The sequence below is a fragment of the Dendrobates tinctorius genome, unplaced genomic scaffold (assembly GCF_039654945.1).
Source record: "Dendrobates tinctorius isolate UK_male_01 unplaced genomic scaffold, ASM3965494v1 ptg000357l, whole genome shotgun sequence".
NCBI lineage: Eukaryota > Metazoa > Chordata > Amphibia > Anura > Dendrobatidae > Dendrobates > Dendrobates tinctorius.
Window position 1 is genome coordinate 776,955 of NW_027362023.1, and position 27,474 is coordinate 804,428.

Consider the following 27,474-nt stretch of genomic DNA (forward strand, 5'->3'; position numbering starts at 1 on the left):
AAATGATCTGAAAACAAAGATTATTCAACATAGCTTTTCAGGGGAAGGATACAAAAAGTTGTCTCAGAGATTTAACCTGTCAGTTTCCACTGTGAGGAACATAGTAAGGAAATGGAAGAACACAGGTACAGTTCTTGTTAAGCCCAGAAGTGGCAGGCCAAGAAAAATATCAGAAAGGCAGAGAAGAAGAATGGTGAGAACAGTCAAGGACAATCCACAGACCACCTCCAAAGACCTACAGCATCATCTTGCTGCAGATGGTGTCACTGTGAATCGGTCAACAATACAGCGCATGCATAACGCCTTTTTGTATGACCAAACAACTCAATCTTTGTTTCATCAGTCCACAGGACCTTCTTCCAAAATGTAACTGGCTTGTCCTAATGTGCTTTTGCATACCTCAGGCGACTCTGTTTGTGGCGTGCTTGCAGAAACGGCTTCTTTCGCATCACTCTCCCATACAGCTTCTCCTTGTGCAAAGTGCGCTGTATTGTTGACCGATGCACAGTGACACCATCTGCAGCAAGATGATGCTGCAGGTCTTTGGAGGTGGTCTGTGGATTGTCCTTGACTGTTCTCACCATTCTTCTTCTCTGCCTTTCTGATATTTTTCTTGGCCTGCCACTTCTGGGCTTAGCAAGAACTGTACCTGTGTTCTTCCATTTCCTTACCATGTTCCTCACAGTGGAAACTGACAGGTTAAATCTCTGAGACAACTGTTTGTATCCTTCCCCTGAAAAGCTATGTTGAATAATCTTTGTTTTCAGATCATTTGAGAGTTGTTTTGAGGAGCCTATGATGCCACTCTTCATAGGAGAATCAAATAGGAGAACTACTTGCAAGTGGCCACCTTAAATACCTTTTCTCATGATTTGATACACCTGGCTATGAAGTTCAAAGCTCAATGAGGTTACAAAACCAATTTAGTGCTTCAGGAAGTCAGTAAAAAGTAGTTAGGAGTGTTCAAATCAAGAAAATGATAAGGGTGCCCATACTTTTGCACCGGTCAAATTTTGTTTAAATGCAGATTGCACATTTTCTGTTAGTACAATAAACCTCATTTGAATCCAGAAATATAACTGAGTCCATCAGTTATTAGATATATGAAACTGAAATACATGTTGCAAAAACCAAAATTGTTATAAAGAAAAAAGGTTAACATTAATAGGGGTGCCCAAACTTTTACATATGACTGTACCTATCATACATATCCTCCTTCCCATAGTCTAGTGCCCATATACCTATCACACATATCCTCCATCCCATAGTCTAGTGCCCATATACCCATCATACATATCCTCCTTCCCATAGTCTAGTGCCCATATACCCATCACACATATCCTCCATCCCATAGTCCCGTGCCCATATACCTATCATACATATCCTCCTTCCCATAGTCTAGAGCCCATATACCTATCACACATATCCTCCATCCCATAGTCTAGTGCCCATATAACCATCATACATATCCTCCATCCCATAGTCTAGTGCCCATATACCCGTCATACACATCCTCCATCCCATAGTCCCGTGGCCATATATCCATCATACATAACCTCCATCCCATAGTCCCGTGCCCATATACCCATCATACATATCCTCCATCCCATAGTCTAGTGCCCATATACCCATCATACATATCCTCCATCCCATAGTCCCGTGCCCATATACCCATCATACATATCCTCCATCCCATAGTCCCGTGCCCATATACCCATCATACATATCCTCCATCCCATAGTCCCGTGCCCATATACCCATCATACATATCCTCCATCCCATAGTCCCGTGCCCATATACCCATCATACATATCCTCCATCCCATAGTCCCGAACCCATATACCCATCATACATATTCTCCATCCCATAGTCCCGTGCCCATATACCCATCATACATATTCTCCATCCCATAGTCTAGTGCCCATATACCCATCATACATATCCTCCTTCCCATAGTCTAGTGCCCATATAACCATCATACATATCCTCCATCCCATAGTCCCGTGCCCATATACCCATCATACATATCCTCCATCCCATAGTCCCGTGCCCATATACCCATCATACATATTCTCCATCCCATAGTCCCGTGCCCATATACCCATCATACATATTCTCCTTCCCATAGTCTAGTGCCCATATATCCATCATACATATCCTCCTTCCCATAGTCCCGTGCCCATATACCCATCATACATATCCTCCATCCCATAGTCCCGTGCCCATATACCCATCACACATATCCTCCATCCCATAGTCCAGTGCCCATATACCCATCATACATATCCTCCATCCCATAGTCCCGTGCCCATATACCCATCATACATATCCTCCATCCCATAGTCCCGTGCCCATATACCCATCATACATATTCTCCATCCCATAGTCCCGTGCCCATATACCCATCACACATATCCTCCATCCCATAGTCCAGTGCCCATATACCCATCACACATATCCTCCATCCCATAGTCCAGTGCCCATATACCCATCACACATATCCTCCATCCCATAGTCCAGTGCCCATATACCCATCACACATATCCTCCATCCCATAGTCCCGTGCCCATATACCCATCATACATATCCTCCATCCTATAGTCCCGTGCCCATATACCCATCATACATATCCTCCATCCCATAGTCCCGTGCCCATATACCCATCATACATATCCTCCTTCCCATAGTCCAGTGCCCATATACCCATCATACATATCCTCCATCCCATAGTCCAGTGCCCATATACCCATCATACATATCCTCCATCCCATAGTCCCGTGCCCATATACCCATCATACATATCCTCCATCCCTTAGTCCCGTGCCCATATACCCATCATACATATCCTCCATCCCATAGTCCCGTGCCCATATACCCATCATACATATTCTCCATCCCATAGTCCCGTGCCCATATACCCATCATACATATCCTCCATCCCATAGTCCCGTGCCCATATACCCATCATACATATCCTCCATCCCATAGTCCCGTGCCCATATACCCATCATACATATCCTCCATCCCATAGTCCCGTGCCCATATACCCATCATACATATCCTCCATCCCATAGTCCCGTGCCCATATACCCATCATACATATCCTCCATCCCATAGTCCCGTGCCCATATACCCATCATACATATCCTCCATCCCATAGTCCCGTGCCCATATACCCATCATACATATCCTCCATCCCATAGTCCCGTGCCCATATACCCATCATACATATCCTCCATCCCATAGTCCCGTGCCCATATACCCATCATACATATCCTCCATCCCATAGTCCCGTGCCCATATACCCATCACTCATCCTCCATCCCATAGTCCCGTGCCCATATACCCATCATACATATCCTCCATCCCATAGTCCCGTGCCCATATACCCATCACACATCCTCCATCCCATAGTCCCGTGCCCATATACCCATCATACATATCCTCCATCCCATAGTCCCGTGCCCATATACCCATTCTGGCATCATTGTTGCCACGGCAACCTATTATGACATCACTGTCAACATGACAACCATTGTGACATCATCGTTGATACACACATACACTTGTTTTTATACATATAGAGACATCACCCACTGTTAGAGCCCCTCGTGTTGTCAGGACCCCCGATGCAGAACCTTAGGTGCCCCCAGAATTTGCCTACCGTGATGGGGGCTCCACCGTCTCCCCACCATTAAGGAGGGGCCACAGGAAGGAGATAAGAAAATGTTCCAATCCACAAAATGTTCTGAAGGAGAGAATTTCACCTGTCAGCAGATTCCAGGCCGGCGGGCGTCACAAGACCCTCCGAAGGAAAAGCAGGATCCGGCTACAATAATAATGATAAGTGATCCCCACACCCAGCACAGGGGAGAAGCCGCGGCCCCTCCGTCAGCAGAGATCGGAAAACATCCTATTCCATTCAACAGAGGAAATCAGCAGAGTCTGGGAAGGGGCGGCGGGCAGGAAGGAAAGAGGGGAGCAGGACTGGACACCACCACCAGTACAAGTGCAAAGGATTTACAGCAGCGCCAGAGTCAGAGAGATAGTGAAGGCAGGACTGGTAGCAGCGGGCATCACCCGGCGGACTGGCAGCAGCGGGCATCACCTGGAGACGTGACCTCGGCGGGCATCACCTGGTGGACTGACAGCGGCAGGCATCACCTGGTGGACTGACAGCGGCGGGCATCACCTGGTGGACTGACAGCAGCGGGCATCACCTGGTGGACTGACAGCAGCGGGCATCACCTGGTGGACTGACAGCGGCAGGCATCACCTGGTGGACTGACAACAGCGGGCATCACCTGGTGGACTGACAGCGGCAGGCATCACCTGGTGGACTGACAACAGCGGGCATCACCTGGTGGACTGACAGCAGCGGGCATCACCTGGTGGACTGACAGCAGCGGGCATCACCTGGTGGACTGACAGCGGCAGGCATCACCTGGTGGACTGACAGCAGCGAGCATCACCTGGTGGACTGACAGCGGTGAGCATCACCTGGAGACGTGACCTCGGCAGGCATCACCTGGTGGACTGACAGCAGTGGGCATCACCTGGAGACGTGACCTCGGCGGGCATCACCTGGTGGACTGACAGCAGCGGGCATCACCTGGTGGACTGACAGCAGCGGGCATCACAGGTAACAGCGTCCCCAGTGTAACACTTGTAGCGGTGAGAGGTGTTAGGGCCCATTGGGTTTTCTAGATCGTTTCATTCCTTGACAACAAGCAGAGATCGTAAAAATGATGATGAATGAAACCATTGGGCTCGGACTCCTTCCGCCATTTGCACCATTTTCTGTCTCGTTTTTGCTATTTTTTTCATTGGAGCCCAGGTCTGTGCTTGTTTTGCTTTTCCCTGGTTGCTCACCTGCTTTACCTTCACCTTTGTGATTTGAGGCTCCAGATCTTTGATTCTTCGATTGCGACCTTTTGATATTTTGGTGCCAATGTTCTGCAGTCCGCGCCGGCCGCCCCGCGGGAGTTTATTCACGCCGGTTATTTTAGCTTCATTTTTTGTGCAACTGGAAGTCATAAAACATCAAGGACAGAAATCAAGGCCGGTTACTGACTGCAAAAAATTTATGAAATACTTTCCCCATTTCAAAGAATTTGGTGCAAAAATAACAGATCTCAGACGATCAAGAAAAGTGACGTAGAAGTGAGGAATTCGGGCCTCTGGCTATTAGGAAGGGGCGGACGGCATTGCTCAGCAAGGCGTGCACACTCCTTAGCGAGGCGTGCACACTCCTTAGCGAGGCGTGCACACTCCTTAGCGAGGCGTGCACACTCCTTAGCGAGGCGTGCACACTCCTTAGCGAGGCGTGCACACTCCTTAGCGAGGCGTGCACACTCCTTGGATTTTCCAGGCATCTTCCTAATGGATTAGCAGTAACTGGAAGTCAGTGACATCCTCGGCGCCTCCAGACTCCACAACAATTGAAGGGTGCGAGCAGAGGCACAGGTGGTGGAGGCACTAAAATAAGGGGGAATCAACTGTCCCCAAAACCTCTCCCACCAGTGACACCAGGTCTATCAATAGATCAGTACAATGTAACAAACGCCACGTTACACACACTGCGCCCCCAGACACGCCTGGCTCCATCACTGCCCGCACTCACACACACACACTGCCCGCGCACATTGCCGCTCACACACACACACTGCCCGCGCACATTGCCGCTCACACACACACACTGCCCGCGCACATTGCCGCTCACACACACAGACTGCCCGCGCACATTGCCGCTCACACACACACACACTGCCCGCGCACATTGCCGCTCACACACACTGCCCGCGCACATTGCCGCTCACACACACACACTGCCCGCGCACATTGCCGCTCACACACACACACTGCCCGCGCACATTGCCGCTCACACACACACACTGCCCGCGCACATTGCCGCTCACACACACTGCCCGCGCACATTGCCGCTCACACACACACACTGCCCGCGCACATTGCCGCTCACACACACACACACACACACTGCCCGTGCACATTGCCGCTCACACACACACACTGCCCGCGCACATTGCCGCTCACACACACACACTGCCCGCGCACATTGCCGCTCACACACACACACTGCCCGCGCACATTGCCGCTCACACACACACACACACACTGCCCGCGCACATTGCCGCTCACACACACACACACTGCCCGCGCACATTGCCGCTCACACACACACACACACTGCCCGCGCACATTGCCGCTCACACACACACACACTGCCCGCGCACATTGCCGCTCACACACACACACACTGCCCGCGCACATTGCCGCTCACACACACACATTGCCGCTCACACACACACTGCCCACGCACATTGCCGCTCACACACACACACACTGCCCGCGCACATTGCCGCTCACACACACACACACTGCCCGCGCACATTGCCGCTCACACACACACTGCCGCTCACACACACACTGCCCGCGCACATTGCCGCTCACACACACACACACTGCCCGCGCACATTGCCGCTCACACACACACACACTGCCCGCGCACATTGCCGCTCACACACACACACACACACTGCCCGTGCACATTGCCGCTCACACACACACACTGCCCGCGCACATTGCCGCTCACACACACACACACTGCCCGCGCACATTGCCGCTCACACACACACACACTGCCCGCGCACATTGCCGCTCACACACACACACACTGCCCGCGCACATTGCCGCTCACACACACACACACTGCCCGCGCACATTGCCGCTCACACACACACACTGCCCGCGCACATTGCCGCTCACACACACACACACACACTGCCCGCGCACATTGCCGCTCACACACACACACACTGCCCGCGCACATTGCCGCTCACACACACACACACACTGCCCGCGCACATTGCCGCTCACACACACACACACACACACACTGCCCGCGCACATTGCCGCTCACACACACACACACTGCCCGCGCACATTGCCGCTCACACACACACACACACACTGCCCGCGCACATTGCCGCTCACACACACACTGCCCGCGCACATTGCCGCTCACACACACTGCCCGCGCACATTGCCGCTCACACACACACACACTGCCCGCGCACATTGCCGCTCACACACACACACACTGCCCGCGCACATTGCCGCTCTCACACACGCACACTGCCCGCGCACATTGCCGCTCACACACGCACGTGTTGCTCAGTTTGTGGCATTAATAACTCCTTATGCTGCAGAGAAGATACCAGAATAGCGGCCCCAGTATGGCGGGCGGGTATCAGCGGTATTACCGATCTGTGAGCGCTGGCACATACATTGTGCGGTATTCAGGGGCACAAGATGGCGGAGCAGACTCTCACCTCTGATGTAAATGTGGAGCAGATAATGTGATTGCTCGGGACAGTTGGAGCTGCTGCTGATGGGGGGCCCGGGGCCACTCCAGCTGCTGCCCTGACACAGAGCCTCTATTGTCCGGGCGTCACCATTGTCTGTGCCGCGTTCACACTCTCTTATGTCGCAGTCACACTTGTGGCTGGAGATCAGAGGGGGCAGATGGCGGAGGGGTCAGGACACTGCCAAAAATTCCCCACATAGCTCATTCATGTAGAGGCAGATCAGACGCCAGCCAGGGGCAGAGGTGAGTGTGTCGCTCCAAGGAAGCAAAATCCAATTATCACCCCCAAATCCTAATGATCCCCCCACAGTCGTGGGTGACAGCCACTATTGGCGCCATAGCCTGGGAGCCCATTCTGTGGCAGTGTGGTGGGGGCAATGCTCAATGCCGGGGTTGGAGCTGCTTTGTACTGCGCTGCGGAGTATGTCGGCTGCATATTATCCCAGGAATGTCCTGGAGGCTCGGCTGCTGCAGGATGTCGGCGTCTGTGATGATCCGTCAGAGTGGTCACATCGGCCAGAGCAGTGGACGTCGGCCACACACAGGCCCGGTACAGCCGTGGACGATTTTCCACACGGACCGATGGTTTCCCAGGAAAATAAACTTGCAGTTTGCACTAAATTGGTCTGAGGCCGCTGCTGCACAGAAGACCCCAAGAGACCTGTAATAATGGGGTCTAATGGAGGCTTCCTACTGATCAAGTTAGGTGCTGACCAACATGGAAGGAACAGACGCCACACTGCTTCCCTCAAACCAATAGACAGCCCCCACAGCCAGGGAGCGTCTCCACTGTATCCCCCCCACAGCCAGGGAGCGTCTCCACTGTATCCCCCCCCACAGCCAGGGAGCGTCTCCACTGTATCCCCCCCCACAGCCAGGGAGCGTCTCCACTGTATCCCCCCCACAGCCAGGGAGCGTCTCCACTGTATCCCCCCCACAGCCAGGGAGCGTCTCCACTGTATCGTCTCCACTGTATCCCCCCCACAGCCAGGGAGCGTCTCCACTGTATCCCCCCCACAGCCAGGGAGCGTCTCCACTGTATCCCCCCCACAGCCAGGGAGCGTCTCCACTGTATCCCCCCCACAGCCAGGGAGCGTCTCCACTGTATCCCCCCCACAGCCAGGGAGCGTCTCCACTGTATCCCCCCCCACAGCCAGGGAGCGTCTCCACTGTATCCCCCCCACAGCCAGGGAGCGTCTCCACTGTGTCCCCCCCACAGCCAGGGAGCGTCTCCACTGTGTCCCCCCCACAGCCAGGGAGCGTCTCCACTGTATCCCCCCCACAGCCAGGGAGGGTCTCCACTGTATCCCCCCCACAGCCAGGGAGCGTCTCCACTGTATCCCCCCCACAGCCAGGGAGCGTCTCCACGGTATCCCCCCCACAGCCAGGGAGCGTCTCCACTGTATCCCCCCCACAGCCAGGGAGCGTCTCCACTGTATCCCCCCCACAGCCAGGGAGCGTCTCCACTGTATCCCCCCCACAGCCAGGGAGCGTCTCCACGGTATCCCCCCCACAGCCAGGGAGCGTCTCCACGGTATCCCCCCCACAGCCAGGGAGCGTCTCCACGGTATCCCCCCCACAGCCAGGGAGCGTCTCCACTGTATCGTCTCCACTGTATCCCCCCCACAGCCAGGGAGCGTCTCCACTGTATCCCCCCCACAGCCAGGGAGCGTCTCCACGGTATCCCCCCCACAGCCAGGGAGCGTCTCCACGGTATCCCCCCCACAGCCAGGGAGCGTCTCCACTGTATCCCCCCCACAGCCAGGGAGCGTCTCCACGGTATCCCCCCCACAGCCAGGGAGCGTCTCCACTGTATCCCCCCCACAGCCAGGGAGTGTCTCCACTGTATCGTCTCCACTGTATCCCCCCCACAGCCAGGGAGCGTCTCCACTGTATCCCCCCCACAGCCAGGGAGCGTCTCCACGGTATCCCCCCCACAGCCAGGGAGCGTCTCCACTGTATCCCCCCCACAGCCAGGGAGCGTCTCCACGGTATCCCCCCCACAGCCAGGGAGCGTCTCCACTGTATCCCCCCCACAGCCAGGGAGCGTCTCCACTGTATCCCCCCCGCAGCCAGGGAGCGTCTCCACTGTATCGTCTCCACTGTATCCCCCCCACAGCCAGGGAGCGTCTCCACGGTATCCCCCCCACAGCCAGGGAGCGTCTCCACGGTATCCCCCCCACAGCCAGGGAGCGTCTCCACTGTATCCCCCCCGCAGCCAGGGAGTGTCTCCACTGTATCGTCTCCACTGTATCCCCCCCACAGCCAGGGAGCGTCTCCACTGTATCCCCCCCACAGCCAGGGAGCGTCTCCACTGTATCCCCCCGCAGCCCGGCCACGCCTCTGGAGGAGAGTGTATATTTATATCCCTGGCACAGGAACCGCACAGGCCAGTAATAATGCCATGTACAGTAGTGACGATGATGGGAGTGATGGTCCGCACTGACGTCACCACGTGATTCGCCCCTGCCGGAGCCGCTCACTGTCACGTGCACTGACCGCGGAGCTCGCGCTCTACAGCCGCATGTCGCTCATTGCCAGGGCGCCTGTCCCTTTAATCTCCGACTCCGCCCCCTAAGAATAGACTTTCCCACTCGCAGGGGTGTCCGGGACCGAACAGCTCAAGCGTCAGGGAGGAGAGACGAGCCGGAGCGAGCGGCGCCCCCATTGTTACCGTGCACGGTGGTTGTGCCGAGCGAAGAATGAAAGGCCCGGGACAGAGACGGGAGCAGTGAGACAATGTGTCCCGGGGAGCGACGGCAGCGGGGAGCGGAGGGTGAGTGCGGAGAGCGGAGGGGGAGAGCGGCGGGAGCGGCGGCGGAGGGGGAGAGCGGCGGCACAGTGGAGACAGCGGTGCCCGCCCGACATCACCTGTGTTATACCGGTGTATATAATATATAGCTGTGTGTACGGGGAGGTGTATATATATATACTAGCTGAAGAGCCGGCGCTGCCCGGACATAGTAACCAACTACGGTTATAGCAAATTATAATGATTATATATATTCAATTCAAAGAAGCTTTATTGGCAGGAAAAATACACATTAGTTTTTTTATATATATAACTGACTGTATAGCCCCGCCCACTCCACATTCACTATAATATCCCGTCAGCCAGAGCCACCGGACTACTACCCCTAATATCCCACATCATCCCGTCAGCCAGAGCCACCGGACTACTACCCCTAATATCCCACATCATCCCGTCAGCCAGAGCCACCGGACTACTACCCCTAATATCCCACATCATCCCGTCAGCCAGAGCCACCGGACTACTACCCCTAATATCCCACATCATCCCGTCACAGCCACCGGACTACTACCACTAATATCCCACATCATCCCGTCAGCCAGAGCCACTGGACTACTACCACTAATATCCCGCATCATCCCGTCAGCCAGAGTCACCGGACTACTACCCCTAATATCCCACATCATCCCGTCAGCCAGAGCCACCGGACTACTACCCCTAATATCCCACATCATCCCGTCAGCCAGAGTCACCGGACTACTACCACTAATATCCCACATCATCCCGTCAGCCAGAGCCACCGGACTACTACCCCTAATATCCCACATCATCCCGTCAGCCAGAGCCACCGGACTACTACCCCTAATATCCCACATCATCCCGTCAGCCAGAGCCACCGGACTACTACCACTAATATCCCACATCATCCCGTCAGCCAGAGCCACCGGACTACTACCCCTAATATCCCACATCATCCCGTCAGCCAGAGCCACCGGACTACTACCACTAATATCCCACATCATCCCGTCAGCCAGAGCCACTGGACTACTACCACTAATATCCCGCATCATCCCGTCAGCCAGAGCCACCGGACTACTACCCCTAATATCCCACATCATCCCGTCAGCCAGAGCCACCGGACTACTACCCCTAATATCCCACATCATCCCGTCAGCCAGAGCCACCGGACTACTACCACTAATATCCCACATCATCCCGTCAGCCAGAGCCACCGGACTACTACCCCTAATATCCCACATCATCCCGTCAGCCAGAGCCACCGGACTACTACCACTAATATCCCACATCATCCCGTCAGCCAGAGCCACCGGACTACTACCCCTAATATCCCACATCATCCCGTCAGCCAGAGCCACCGGACTACTACCCCTAATATCCCACATCATCCCGTCAGCCAGAGCCACCGGACTACTACCACTAATATCCCACATCATCCCGTCAGCCAGAGCCACCGGACTACTACCACTAATATCCCACATCATCCCGTCAGCCAGAGCCACCGGACTACTACCACTAATATCCCACATCATCCCGTCAGCCAGAGCCACCGGACTACTACCCCTAATATCCCACATCATCCCGTCAGCCAGAGCCACCGGACTACTACCACTAATATCCCACATCATCCCGTCAGCCAGAGCCACTGGACTACTACCACTAATATCCCGCATCATCCCGTCAGCCAGAGCCACCGGACTACTACCCCTAATATCCCACATCATCCCGTCAGCCAGAGCCACCGGACTACTACCCCTAATATCCCACATCATCCCGTCAGCCAGAGTCACCGGACTACTACCACTAATATCCCACATCATCCCGTCAGCCAGAGCCACCGGACTACTACCCCTAATATCCCACATCATCCCGTCAGCCAGAGCCACCGGACTACTACCACTAATATCCCACATCATCCCGTCAGCCAGAGCCACCGGACTACTACCCCTCATATCCCACATCATCCCGTCAGCCAGAGCCACCGGACTACTACCCCTAATATCCCACATCATCCCGTCAGACAGAGCCACCGGACTACTACCCCTAATATCCCACATCATCCCGTCAGCCAGAGCCACCGGACTACTACCCCTAATATCCCACATCATCCCGTCAGCCAGAGCCACCGGACTACTACCCCTAATATCCCACATCATCCCGTCAGCCAGAGCCACCGGACTACTACCACTAATATCCCACATCATCCAGTCAGCCAGAGCCACCGGACTACTACCCCTATTATCCCACATCATCCCGTCAGCCAGAGCCACCGGACTACTACCACTAATATCCCACATCATCCCGTCAGCCAGAGCCACCGGACTACTACCCCTCATATCCCACATCATCCCGTCAGCCAGAGCCACCGGACTACTACCCCTAATATCCCACATCATCCCGTCAGCCAGAGCCACCGGACTACTACCCCTAATATCCCACATCATCCCGTCAGCCAGAGCCACTGGACTACTACCACTAATATCCCGCATCATCCCGTCAGCCAGAGCCACCGGACTACTACCCCTAATATCCCGCATCGTCCCGTCAGCCAGAGCCACCGGACTACTACCCCTAATATCCCGCATCGTCCCGTCAGCCAGAGCCACCGGACTACTACCCCTAATATCCCACATCATCCCGTCAGCCAGAGCCACCGGACTACTACCCCTAATATCCCACATCATCCCGTCAGCCAGAGCCACCGGACTACTCCCCCTAATATCCCACATCATCCCGTCAGCCAGAGCCACCGGACTACTCCCCCTAATATCCCACATCATCCCGTCAGCCAGAGCCACCGGACTACTACCACTAATATCCCACATCATCCCGTCAGCCAGAGCCACCGGACTACTACCCCTAATATCCCACATCATCCCGTCAGCCAGAGCCACCGGACTACTCCCCCTAATATCCCACATCATCCCGTCAGCCAGAGCCACCGGACTACTCCCCCTAATATCCCACATCATCCCGTCAGCCAGAGCCACCGGACTACTACCACTAATATCCCACATCATCCCGTCAGCCAGAGCCACCGGACTACTCCCCCTAATATCCCACATCATCCCGTCAGCCAGAGCCACCGGACTACTACCCCTAATATCCCACATCATCCCGTCAGCCAGAGCCACCGGACTACTACCCCTAATATCCCACATCATCCCGTCAGCCAGAGCCACCGGACTACTACCCCTAATATTCCACATCATCCCGTCAGCCAGAGCCACCGGACTACTACCCCTAATATCCCACATCATCCCGTCAGCCAGAGCCACCGGACTACTACCCCTAATATCCCACATCATCCCGTCAGCCAGAGCCACCGGACTACTACCCCTAATATCCCACATCATCCCGTCAGCCAGAGCCACCGGACTACTACCCCTAATATCCCACATCATCCCGTCAGCCAGAGCCACCGGACTACTACCCCTAATATCCCACATCATCCCGTCAGCCACTGGACTACTACCCCTAATATCCCACATCATCCTGTCAGCCAGAGCCACCGGACTACTACCACTAATATCCCACATCATCCCGTCAGCCAGAGCCACCGGACTACTACCCCTAATATCCCACATCATCCCGTCAGCCAGAGTCACCGGACTACTACCCCTAATAGAGTCACCGGACTACTACCCCTAATATCCCACATCATCCCATCAGCCAGAGCCACCGGACTACTACCCCTAATATCCCACATCATCCCGTCAGCCAGAGCCACCGGACTACTACCCCTAATATCCCACATCATCCCGTCAGCCAGAGCCACCGGACTACTACCCCTAATATCCCACATCATCCCGTCAGCCAAAGCCACCGGACTACTACCCCTAATATCCCACATCATCCCGTCAGCCAGAGCCACCGGACTACTACCCCTAATATCCCACATCATCCCGTCAGCCAGAGCCACCGGACTACTACCCCTAATATCCCACATCATCCCGTCAGCCAGAGCCACCGGACTACTACCACTAATATCACACATCATCCCGTCAGCCACCGGACTACTACCCCTAATATCCCACATCATCCCATCAGCCAGAGCCACCGGACTACTACCCCTAATATCCCACATCATCCCGTCAGCCAGAGCCACCGGACTACTACCACTAATATCACACATCATCCCGTCAGCCACTGGACTACTACCCCTAATATCCCACATCATCCTGTCAGCCAGAGCCACCGGACTACTACCACTAATATCCCACATCATCCCGTCAGCCAGAGCCACCGGACTACTACCCCTAATATCCCACATCATCCCGTCAGCCAGAGCCACCGGACTACTACCACTAATATCCCACATCATCCCGTCAGCCAGAGCCACCGGACTACTACCCCTAATATCCCACATCATCCCGTCAGCCAGAGCCACCGGACTACTACCCCTAATATCCCACATCATCCCGTCAGCCAGAGCCACCGGACTACTACCCCTAATATCCCACATCATCCCGTCAGCCAGAGCCACCGGACTACTACCCCTAATATCCAGTTTGTGACGGGAGTATTCTCCAGAGCAAGGAGGGACAACAGGCCTGGGAATAATCCAACAGATTTATTGACCAAAAAACAGGAACAACACGAAGGTAATTTGCAGAGTCCCAAAATAAGTCCACAGGAAACTGATTCGGGGGCACCTCCCGACAATCCTTGTGCCAGATCACAAAACCATAGTCCTTTAAGAGTCCCAGAAATCCACCACGATCACACAGAGGCCGAAGCTTCCTCAGACAGCCTCATCCTTCTCTTTTAGCATCCAACTCACAATTTTTCAAGCAGAAAATTGATAACATCAGGGACAGTTTTGGTCAACAACCCCCAGAGCCCTTCCTCCCGACTTCCCAGCCCTCCACCTTCAAAACCAACTTCTCCACCATTACAGAAGATCGACTCTCCACTCTACTCTCAAGATCACATCTCACCACCTGTGCACTCGACCCGATCCCATCCCACTTCATCCCAAACCTCACCACAGTCTTCATCCCAACCCTAACCCATCTCTTCAACCTATCACTAACAACTGGTGTTTTCCCCTCAAGCTTTAAACATGCCTCCATCACACCTATCCTCAAAAAGCCCTCTCTTGACCCATCCTCTGTATCTAGCTATCGCCCTATATCACTTCTCCCATACGCCTCCAAGCTACTGGAACAACACGTCTACCTTGAACTGTCCTCCCATCTCTCTTCTTGCTCCCTCTTCGACCGCTTACAATCTGGCTTCCGGTCACACCACTCCACTGAAACTGCCCTTACTAAGGTCACCAATGACCTCTTAACTGCCAAGAGCAAGCGACACTACTCTGTCCTCCTCCTCCTGGACCTGTCGGCTGCCTTTGACACAGTGGACCATTCCCTATTATTACAGACCCTCTCATCCCTCGGCATCACAGACTTGGCCCTCTCCTGGATCTCATCATACCTAACAGACCGGACATTCAGCGTCTCCCACTCACACACCACCTCCTCACCTCGCCCCCTATCTGTCGGAGTCCCACAAGGTTCAGTCCTAGGGCCCCTGCTGTTCTCTATTTACACCTTTGGCCTGGGACAGCTCATAGAATCTCATGGCTTTCAGTATCATCTTTATGCTGATGACACAAAGATCTACATCTCTGGACCAGATATCACCTCCCTACTAACCAGAATCCCTCAATGTCTGTCCACTATTTCATCCTTCTTCTCCACTAGATATCTGAAACTCAACATGGACAAAACAGAATTCATCATCTTTCCCCCATCTCACGTGACCCCCCCTACGAACCTATCAATTACAGTAAATGACTGCCCACTCTCCCCAGTCCCACAAGCTCGCTGCCTCGGAGAAATACTTGATGCTGATCTCTCCTTCAAACCACATATCCAAACCCTTTCCACTTCCTGCCGACTTCAACTCAAAAATATTTCACGCATCCGTTCATTCCTCACCCAAGAATCTGCAAAAACCCTAGTCCATGCCCTCATCATCTCTCGCCTTGACTACTGCAACCTCATGCTCTGCGGCCTCCCCTCAAACACTCTCGCACCCCTCCAATCTATTCTAAACTCTGCTGCCCGACTAATCCACCTGTCCCCCCGCTATTCCCCAGCTTCTCCCCTCTGTCAATCCCTTCACTGGCTCCCAATTGCCCAGAGACTCCATTACAAAACCCTAACCATGACATACAAAGCCATCCACAACCTGTCTCCTCCATACATCTGTGACCTCGTCTCCCGGTACTTTCCTGCACGCAACCTCCGATCCTCACAAGATCTCCTTCTCTACTCCCCTCTTATCTCCTCTTCCCACAATCGCATACAAGATTTCTCTCGCGCATCACCCCTACTCTGGAACTCTCTACCACAACATATCAGACTCTCACCTACCATCGAAACCTTCAAAAAGAGCCTGAAGACCCACCTCTTCCGACAAGCCTATAACCTGCAGTAACCACCGATCGACCAAACCGCTGCACGACCAGCTCTACCCTCGCCTACTGTATTATCACCCATCCCTTGAAGATTGTGAGCCCTCGCGGGCAGGGTCCTCTCTCCTCCTGTACCAGTTATGACTTGTATTGTTTAAGATTATTGTACTTGTTTTTATGTATACCCCCCTCACATGTAAAGCGCCATGGAATAAATGGCGCTATAACAATAAATAATAATAATAATAATATCCCGTCAGCCAGAGCCACCGGACTACTACCCCTAATATCCCACATCATCCCGTCAGCCAGAGCCACCGGACTACTACCACTAATATCACACATCTTCCCGTCAGCCACCGGACTACTACCCCTAATATCCCACATCATCCCGTCAGCCAGAGCCACCGGACTACTACCACTAATATCACACATCATCCCGTCAGCCACCGGACTACTGCCACTAATATCCCACATCATCCCATCAGCCAGAGCCACCGGACTACTACCCCTAATATCCCACATCATCCCGTCAGCCAGAGCCACCGGACTACTACCACTAATATCACACATCATCCCGTCAGCCACTGGACTACTCCCCCTAATATCCCACATCATCCTGTCAGCCAGAGCCACCGGACTACTACCACTAATATCCCACATCATCCCGTCAGCCAGAGCCACCGGACTACTACCCCTAATATCCCACATCATCCCGTTAGCCAGAGCCACCGGACTACTACCCCTAATATCCCACATCATCCCGTCAGCCAGAGCCACCGGACTACTACCCCTAATATCCCACATCATCCCGTCAGCCAGAGCCACCGGACTACTACCACTAATATCCCACATCCTCCCGTCAGCCAGAGCCACCGACTACTCCCCCTAATATCCCACATCCTCCCGTCAGCCAGAGCCACCGACTACTCCCCCTAATATCCCACATCCTCCCGTCAGCCAGAGCCACCGGACTACTACCACTAATATCCTACATCATCCCGTCAGCCAGAGCCACCGGACTACTACCACTAATATCCCACATCATCCCGTCAGCCAGAGTCACCGGACTACTACCCCTAATATCCCACATCATCCTGTCAGCCAGAGCCACCGGACTACTACCACTAATATCCCACATCATCCCGTCAGCCAGAGCCACCGGACTACTACCCCTAATATCCCACATCATCCCATCAGCCAGAGCCACCGGACTACTACCCCTAATATCCCACATCATCCCGTCAGCCAGAGCCACCGGACTACTACCACTAATATCCCACATCATCCCGTCAGCCAGAGCCACCGGACTACTACCCCTAATATTCCACATCATCCCATCAGCCAGAGCCACCGGACTACTACTCCTAATATCCCACATCATCCCGTTAGCCAGAGCCACCGGACTACTACCCCTAATATCCCACATCATCCCGTCAGCCAGAGCCACCGGACTACTACCACTAATATCCTACATCATCCCGTCAGCCAGAGCCACCGGACTACTACCACTAATATCCCACATCATCCCGTCAGCCAGAGCCACCGGACTACTACCACTAATATCCCACATCATCCCGTCAGCCAGAGCCACCGGACTACTACCCCTAATATCCCACATCATCCCGTCAGCCAGAGCCACCGGACTACTACCTCTAATATCCCACATCATCCCGTCAGCCAGAGCCACCAGACTACTACCACTAATATCCCACATCATCCCGTCAGCCAGAGCCACCGGACTACTACCCCTAATATCCCACATCATCCCGTCAGCCAGAGCCACCGGACTACTACCCCTAATATCCCACATCATCCCGTCAGCCAGAGCCACCGGACTACTACCCCTAATATCCCACATCATCCCGTCAGCCAGAGCCACCGGACTACTACCCCTAATATCCCACATCATCCCGTCAGCCAGAGCCACCGGACTACTACCCCTAATATCCCACATCATCCCGTCAGCCAGAGCCACCGGACTACTACCCCTAATATCCCACATCATCCCGTCAGCCAGAGCCACCGGACTACTACCCCTAATATCCCACATCATCCCGTCAGCCAGAGCCACCGGACTACTACCCCTAATATCCCACATCATCCCGTCAGCCAGAGCCACCGGACTACTACCCCTAATATCACACATCATCCCGTCAGCCACCGGACTACTACCCCTAATATCCCACATCATCCCGTTAGCCTGGGGACAGAACCTGAGCGCTGGGTGGATTTGCTCTGACTTACATACCAATGATTCCTTTAAGAGGGAAGATGATGCCTACGGGATGGAGGATGTGTGATGGGTATATGGGCACGGGAGGGGGGATTCATTTCTGTCATGTGCTCTGTCCTCCTTTCTGGGGGTCAGACAATGGCTTGGAGCTTATGTTCCCGGGGATGCTAGATTTCTCTCACCATGTCAGTGTCTGCTCAGGTGTTGTCAAGTGGGAAAACTTGCTCATAGCAACCAATCACAGCTCGGCTTCCTTTGATCAGCTTTGGTGAAATGAAAGATGCTTCGTGATTGGTTGGACACACACACTCAGTTTTATATATAGAGATACCTGTGTGTACTGGGAGGTGTATAGCGTGTATATAGAATATATGGGGATGTGTAGAGCGTGTATATAGTATATACCTGTGTGTATGGGGATGTGTATATAATTACTGGCAATTATCAAGACACCCTCAATAAAGGAGTGGTTCTGCAGGTGGGGACCACAGACCACATCTCCGTACCAATGCTTTCTGGCTGATGTTTTGGTCACTTTTGAATGTTGGTTGTGCTTTCACACTTGTGGTAGCATGAGACGGACTCTACAACCCACACAAGTGGCTCAGGTAGTGCAGCTCATCCAGGATGGCACATCAATGCGAGCTGTGGCAAGAAGGTTTGCTGTGTCTGTCAGCGTAGTGTCCATAGGCTGGAGGCGCTAACAGGAGACAGGCCAGTACACCAGGAGACGTGGAGGGGCCAGTAGGAGGGCAACAACCCAGCAGCAGGACCGCTACCTCCGCCTTTGCGCAAGGAGGAACAGGAGGAGCACTGCCAGAGCCCTGCAAAATGACCTCCAGCAGGCCACAAATGTGCATGTGTCTGCACAAATGGTTAGAAATCGATTCCATGAGGAGGGTCTGAGGGCCCGACGTCCACAGATGGGGGTTGTGGTCACAGCCCAACACCGTGCAGGACGCTTGGCATTTGCCACAGAAAACCATGATTGGTAAATTCGCCACTGGCGCCCTGTGCTCTTCACAGATGAAAGCAGGTTCACACTGAGCACATGTGACAGAGTCTGGAGACGCCGTGGAGAGCGATCTGCTGCCTGCGACATCCTTCAGCATGACCGGTGTGGCAGTGGGTCAGTAATGGTGTGGGGTGGCATTTCTTTGGAGGGCCGCACAGTGTTGGGCTGTGAGCACAACCCCCATCTGTGGACGTCGGGCCCTCAGACCATCCTCATGGAGTCGGTTTCTATCCGTTTGTGCAGACACATGCGCTCCTCGTTCCTGCGCGGGGCTGGTTCCCTTTGTCTGGTTCTACATGTATCCGGTCCCGTCCTCGGGCGGATCGTGCTGACGCTTCATCTACGACAGTCGCCCTGTGATGCAGACGTCCCCGTCAGGTGTAGCAGCCGCTCTGGGTGAGGCCCTGACACCTGTCTGTGGTGCAACCCTGCACAGGAATGTCAGATGAGGTCACGGCGTTATCCTTTCTTGTCGATGGTGGGGGGTTGTACGTACCGTGCGATGTATGGTGACCCCAAAATCCTCCGACAAGTCACGTGACCTCACTGCACAGCGCACTGATGTCTGTAAGATCTCTGCTTGCTGATGGTGACTCTTGCGCTCCAGAACAATGCATTCACCTGCAGTGATACAATGTAACGAGCCCTCAGCTGTGTGAGCAGGAAGAAGTCAGGGCTGCTGTTCATGGGGTGAAGCAATGTTCTCACATGGACGGGGTAGGTGGACATGACCCCCAGAGACTGCAGAGGCCATGGCCTGTATCCTCGTCCGATGCTCGCTGGGCCACGAGGCTGTGGGGTTGCCATGTCACCCCAAAATCTCGCCAGACACTGCCAACCTGTCTGCCGGTGTATCTAGGCTCAGCCCTCCACTGTCTGGGGTGTGAAGGGCTCGGCCAATCTCTGTGCCTCTTGTCTGGGGGGGGGCTCGGCCGGCGTCTTGTCTGGGGGGCTCGGCCAGCCTCTGCTCGCGTCTGGGGGGCTCGGCCAGCCTCTGCTCGCATCTGGGGGGCTCAGCCGGCCTGTGTGCCGGTGTCTGTGGGGAGCGCAGCACTTGTAGGTGGGGAGGTCGCGGCTCCGTTATCTCGGCCTCTTTATCTGTGGGGAGCTCGGCCGGCCTCTATCTCTGTTGGCGTCTAGGGTGTGGGGGGATCGGCCGGCCTCTGTCTCTGCTGGGGTGTGGGGGGCTCAGACGGCCTGTGTCTGCCGGTGTTTGGGGGGAGCGCAGCACTTGTAGGTGGGGAGGTCGCGGCTCCGTTATCTCAGCCTCTTATCTGTGCGGGGGCTCGTCCGGCCTCTCTCTGTTGGCGTCTAGGGTGTGGGGGGCTCGGCCGGCCTCTGTCTCTGCTGGCATGAGGGGGGCTCGGCCGGCCTGTGTGTGCCGGTGTCTGGGGGGAGCACAGCACTTGTAGGTGGGGAGGTCGCGGCTCCGTTATCTCATACTCTTATCTGTGGGGGGCTCGTCCGGCCTCTGTCTCTGCTGGGGCGTGGGGGGCTCGGACGGCCTGTGTGTGCCGGTATCTGGGGGGAGCGCAGCACTTGTAGGTGGGGAGGTCGCGGCTCCGTTAACACGGCCTCTTATCTGTGGGGTCTCGGCCGGCCTCTGTCTCTGATGGGGTGTGGGGGCCTCGGCCGGCCTGTGTGTGCCGTGTCGGTGGGGAGGTCGCTGCTCCGTTATCTCGGCCTCTTATCTGTGGGGAGCTTGTCCGGCCTCTGTCTCTGCTGGGGTGTGGGGGGCTCGGCCGGCTTCTGTCTCTGCTGGGGTGTGGGGGGCTCGGCCGGCCTCTGTCTCTGCTGGGGTGTGGGGGGCTCGGCCGGCCTCTGTCTCTGCTGGGGTGTGGGGGGCTCGGCCTGTGTGCGCCGGTGTCTGGGGGAAGCGCAGCACGTTATCTTGGCCTCACTTTTGCCCCCAGTTGATTTATTATTTGTGGTTATTGGTTGATGACGATCTTCTGACGATTGATGATGGACTTTTCTCTCCTCCTCAGGGGTCTCCTCGGTGGTCACCATGCTTCCCTCCGCCATGTTCCTCCTCTGGTGTTTTCTCCTCTTCTTCCATCATGGCCTCTCATCCCCGGCGATGGAGAAGCCGACTATGAGCCCAATTTACAGTCGGCGGCCATTTGTGGTGGGCTGGAACGCTCCGACGCAGGAATGTCCGCCGCGACACAACGTGCCTTTTGATTTGCGTGTCTTTGACTTCAATGCTTCTCCTAACGAGGGCTTCGTGGACCAGAAACTCACCATCTTCTACAAGGAGAGACTTGGGTACTACCCTTACATCGACATCCCTACCAACACGATCCACTATGGCGGCCTCCCCCAAAACGCCAGCCTCAGCACACACCTGAACGCTATGCAGGAAGGGTTAAAGAAATATATTAATAAAACTGTAGACGAGGAAGGTCTGGCCGTCATCGACTGGGAGGAATGGCGCCCCATCTGGCTCAGGAACTGGAGCCCCAAGGATATATACAGGCTCTTTTCCCGGAAATTGGTGGCCACCTATCACCCCACGTGGCCGGCAGAAGACGTGATGAAGCAAGCACAGTTCGAGTTTGAGCACGCCGCCCGCAACTTCATGGAGCAGACGCTGCAGCGTGCGCGGAGCGTCCGGCCCCGGCAGCTCTGGGGCTTCTACCTGTTCCCCGACTGTTACAACCACAACTACCTGCAGAACTGGGAGAGCTACACCGGGAGGTGCCCGGACGTGGAGATCGCCCGCAACGACCAGCTGTCCTGGCTGTGGGAGGCCAGCACCGCGCTCTTCCCGTCCATCTACCTGAACCTGTCGCTGGCCTCCACTGCACAGGGACGGCTCTTCGTGCACTACCGGGTGAAGGAAGCCATGAGGATCGCAAACAAACACCACAAGGACTACGCCCTGCCCGTCTACGTGTACTCGCGGCCCACCTACATGAAGAAGATGGACACCCTGTCTCAGGTGAGCCCCCTGCAACACGGCGGGCGGCCGGTCAAACGGCGTGCTGCCGTCGGAAGGTCAATCGCTGCTCAAACAAGACTAGAGCGATCCTCTTTTCTCTGGCCACGTCCAAATTTAGCTCCTCTCCATTGTCAGTTCCCACAATGCCCTGATCACTAAGATTTTTCTTTGTGTGACCAGAGAAGACACTTGCCGCTCCCCATGTTTAGTGTCGACATTACGGTTTGTCAGAGATCGGACCTGACGCAACTAGCCGCCGAGATCAGGCACATCCCGCCTGGACTACTGCACCTGGTGTGTTACAGATGATGGGAGTCGCAGTCGCTCCGTTTTATACCGACTCCTGCAAGGAACATTTTACAGATTTTTGGCCTCGTTAATCCACGACTCGAGCGTCACCTGATCCTGCGATTTTCGGTGATCGGCCACAGACAGAGAAATGGCGCCAATTCTGTGTGAATCCGCTGCCTGGAAACTGCTCGTCCGAGGCCGAACACCCCCCGAGTGTCGCGTCGTGTAGGGGTCACTGGTCGGGTCTGCGAGGTCACGTGACTTGTCTTGAGGGGCCGGCGCCCCCTATGTAGGATACCGGTAGTCCTGGTCAGACGGGCTCGGTGCGTGCTGCCCTCCATCCCCCACCCTGCTGTCGGCGGCGGGCGTATAGCTGTGCGGTGTGGGTGATCCAGAAATCCTCGGCCCCCCAACCCCAACATGGAATCTGGGAAGGAATGAACCAAATGCAGGACCGGGCACATCCGACACGGAAGAATCCAGAATCCTGAGGTTTAACCCCGTGCACACCGCGCTGCAACTGCTGATTATAAGGCAGAGAGTTCTTCCAGCAGCCCCCAGAGACCAAACCCCACCATACTTCAGAGCTCGTATACATCATATCCCCTGATAACCAGGAGCCCCCCGAAGTCATGTACTGTACAGAGCTCATTGCTCTGCTCATCCTGAGCCTCCTGATTCCGGAGTAAATACCAGCGCGGCGGTGGGCGATGTCAGTGGCGGCTGTGCACCCAGTGCTGGCTCTAACGTTTTCTCTGCTTCTTACAGGTCGATCTGATCTCCACTATCGGGGAGAGCGCTGCTCAGGGGGCCGCCGGGGTCATCTTCTGGGGAGATGCCGAATACGCCAAGAACGCGGTAAGTGCCTGCTCCGGTGTGTCGCATGTAACGTCCTCCCCCATATTGGAATCTTGTGACCCGTCCTCCAGCTGGTCTGAAACTACAAATCCCAGCATGCCGGAGCGAGGCTACTGCTCAGCCTGTCTGCTTGTCCTCTACCCCTGTGCATTAGCACCTGATGCATGGCCGCCTCCGTCCCGACCTCCACGCCTCTTTCCACCTTTACGCCTCTCTTCCCATGTCCGTTCCCCGTGCCCTTCTCCCCATCTTCCGCTCCTTCTCACCATCTCTGTGTCCCCCCAGACCTGACAGCTAGAAGGAATATACAGCGCGCATAGGGTCTTATCCGAGAGGGATGTTAGATGCCTCAGATTCACTCACCTACTGGCTTGACATCGGCGGCGGCTGCGAGCCCCGGAGCCATGACCCCTGTTGGGTAAGAGAATGGGGCGTCAGACTGCGCTGCTCGCCGGCCACAATGATGAACCGGGAGTCCAAGTGGATACAATGCGGAAATCGACTTTATTTCAACGCGTTTGGTGGTGATCGCACCTCCTCAGTCTATACACATGCAGGTATAATATAGCGCGGCGCTACTGCAGGGTGCGCAAGTAGCTTACCCGAACCAAAGCGGAATAGTGAAAAGTAACTTGGCACTCAAGGGTCCATAGAAGATAATGTTATTATGCCGTCTGCAAAACGTTTCGGCCTACATGGCCTTCATCAGTCCGACGGCTTAGAAGTATTGTGGAGAAATGGGGAACAAGCGCGAGTCCCTACTGTAATGGGAGACTTGAGGGTGAGCTGTCCGGCTCCCAAGTGTCGTATATTCAGAATAGTTGTTGTGAGGCCACAAATACTCAATATTAGAACCCCAAAATTAGAGGAGGTGACTGGTCGGTGAGAAGGAGAAGTGGTTCCTGAGGATACCTGTCGGTGAGAAGGAGGCTTGTGCCCAGTTTCTCTGGAGTTATAGCAGGTTCTTGTGAGGCATGGGCGGTCAGTGGTGACGGGCGTCAGGCTGGACGCGGTTTCTGTGACGAGACAAGCGGCGGAAACTGCGTCCAGCCTGACAGGGTCTTATTTACAGGGAAAGAGGCCCATCCACACCGTGTGCACCTAGCCCAAATATGAAGACTGGATGCAGCGTTCCCGGACTCACTGATCCATATTTAAAAGCCACAATGTGTTCTGGCAGCGCTGCACGCTCAGTCTCACTAAGTGCCGCATCCTTTCCTGCGTCTTCTGGTTCAGTGACCCTGGCAGGACCCGCGAGTCATCAAACGAGGGTCATCCAGGGTATTAAGGAGGACACTCCGCTCCCAGCAGCAGGAACTTGACGAAGAATTAATGGGTTAACGCCGTAGGATCAGCCACACATCCAGCCTGCAAAATGTATTCATTTAACGACCTTTTCACAACTATGGTTTTCATTTTTTTATTTATTTTTTTTTTGGGGGGGGGGGGGGGGGGTTGCATTTACTTTTAAGTGTATGAGCGATGACGTTGGCGCCACACTCCATCATGTTATATGATTGTTGTGTGTATCTTACACTGCAGACGTCTCTGGGCCTCTTTCCCTATAAATAACAGCCTGCATGGGTATAGACTGAGGAGGTGCGATCAGCACGAAACGCCTAGAAATAAAGTCAATTTCTCCATTGTATCCACCTGGACTCCCGGTTCATCAGTCTGACGCCCCCTCCTTTCTTGGCCTCTGTGCTCCTCTTCCACACCCCCTTTCGCAGTCTCTGCGCCCCCCCCCCCTTTCCTGTGCCCCTCTTCTACACCCCCCCTTCGCGGCCTCTGCGCTCCCATCCCCCCCTTTCCTGTGCCCCTCTAATACACCCCCCCTTTCGCGGCCTCTGCACCCCCCCTTTCCTGTGCCCCTCTTCTGCGCCCCCCCTTTCGCGGCCTCTGCACCCCTCCTTTCCTGTGCCCCTCTTCTGCGCCCCCCCTTTCGCGGCCTCTGCACCCCCCCTCTTCTGTGCTCCCACGCCCCCCCTTTCCTGTGCCCCTCTTCTGCGCCCCCCCTTTCGCGGCCTCTGCACCCCCCCTTTCGCGGCCTCTGCACCCCCCCTTTCCTGTGCCCCTCTTCTACACCCCCCCCCTTCGCGGCCTCTGCGCCCCCCCTTTCGCGGCCTCTGCACCCCCCCTTTCCTGTGCCCCTCTTCTACACCCCCCCCCTTTCGCGGCCTCTGCACCCCTCCTTTCCTGTGCCCCTCTTCTGCGCCCCCCCTTTCGCGGCCTCTGCACCCCCCCTCTTCTGTGCTCCCACGCCCCCCCTTTCCTGTGCCCCTCTTCTGCGCCCCCCCTTTCGCGGCCTCCTCCTCATGGTCTCTGGTCTCCACAGAACTCGTGCCTGGCGGTGAAGTCGTACCTGGAGCAGAGTTTTGGTGAATACATTGTGAACGTGACGACGGCGGCGGAGCTTTGCAGCCATTTTCTGTGCAGCGGGAGCGGCCGTTGCGTGAGGCAGGACAATGACACGTCGGGGTTCCTGCACCTCAGCGCCGCCAGCTTCCGCATTGTGCAGGATTGGAGCAGCAGCAACGCGTCGGCCCCGGTGCGGGCGGAGGGGCGGCTCTCGGAGGACGACAAGCGCTACCTGAGCGCTCACTTCCGCTGCCAGTGTTACGTGGACTGGTACGGCGACAGCTGCGGGACCCAGAGAAGCACAAACAGCCAGGCCGGAGTCCCCGGGCCCCTCGGGGGCCGCGCGCTGCTGGGGTCACTGCTGGCCGTACGCCTGCTGCTCTGAGGTCACACTACTCCGCGGCTGCCGGGAACCTTCTTATTTATTAGCGATGAACTGTGTCCGCCATGAGATGGCGCCGTGTATTCCTACCTCCAGGACCCAACGATTCTCTCTGCGCCTCCACATGGGCGCGGGGTGCAAGGGCTACGACCGTGCAATAAGGGTCCCCTCCTGCCTGACCGGGGGTCGCCCCTCTGGCACCAGGGTCCGCAGTGCCTGCGCTCACGCCGGTGCCTTCCTCCGTTTTTTAAACCTTGGCTGTTTTGGAGAATTTTCTGTTGTGTGGCTGCGAGGTCAGCGGGGGTCTCCGAGCGTCGTGTGAGCCCCTCATCTGGAGCTGGTGATCCAGACGCTGCAGCTTGGCTCTGCTACATCCGACACTCAAAGCAATAAAGTATTTTACCATCCTGGCGCCTCCTCTTACTACCGGAATGATCAGTACAAAGGGGCGTGCGGCCCCCCGAGAGCAAATCCTATATCCCCGAGCTACGGACAGGAGAGGAGGTGGTGGTCCGACGTCAGGGAGGACAGGCATCTGGGAAGATTAGAAGAACGTGGCTCCTTGTTGCTCCGCATTTCGGGCCGGGCCGGCTCCTTCAGGACAGTGCGAATATACAAGGAGACGCTCTGCGGGAGGCGCCCCCTACTGGCGGGGTATTCGTTATGCTTCATTGCCTGTGAGGAGCGAGTATACGCGTTACGCAGGTGGTCTCTGAGTGTTTGGCTGTGCTCGGAGATTTAGTTTCTGTCGCTTCATGATGTGCAACTGCTAGACAGCCTGAATACATGTGGGGGTTTCCTAACAAGCA

The 27,474-nt window shown here is 55.3% G+C and overlaps 1 protein-coding gene across 2 annotated transcripts; it reads left to right on the top strand.

Moving 5' to 3' along the window:
- Positions 1-4,045: 4,045 nt before the first annotated feature.
- HYAL2 (hyaluronidase 2) lies at positions 4,046-27,072 on the top strand. 2 transcript variants are annotated; one of them, XM_073562548.1, is made up of 4 exons: positions 4,046-4,642; positions 21,821-22,776; positions 23,836-23,925; positions 26,261-27,072. In XM_073562548.1, the coding sequence occupies exons 2-4, from the start codon at positions 21,841-21,843 to the stop codon at positions 26,666-26,668; spliced, it is 1,434 nt and encodes a 477-aa protein (XP_073418649.1). In that variant the 5' UTR covers positions 4,046-4,642; positions 21,821-21,840; the 3' UTR covers positions 26,669-27,072. The 2 variants fall into 2 exon arrangements, with proteins under 2 accessions (XP_073418649.1, XP_073418648.1); XM_073562547.1 differs by lacking the exon at positions 4,046-4,642 and adding an exon at positions 9,879-10,163.
- The last annotated feature ends 402 nt before the right edge of the window (positions 27,073-27,474 follow it).

What these genes read in the sequence shown, in the direction of transcription:
- HYAL2 (XM_073562547.1), top strand. Translation starts at nt 10,127, where the DNA reads ATGTGTCCCGGGGAGCGACGGCAGCGGGGAGCGGAGG. An exon ending in AGATGGACACCCTGTCTCAG is followed by an intron (nt 22,777 to 23,835) that starts GTGAGCCCCCTG and finishes TGCTTCTTACAG; the next exon opens with GTCGATCTGATCTCCACTAT. An exon ending in CCGAATACGCCAAGAACGCG is followed by an intron (nt 23,926 to 26,260) that starts GTAAGTGCCTGC and finishes TGGTCTCCACAG; the next exon opens with AACTCGTGCCTGGCGGTGAA.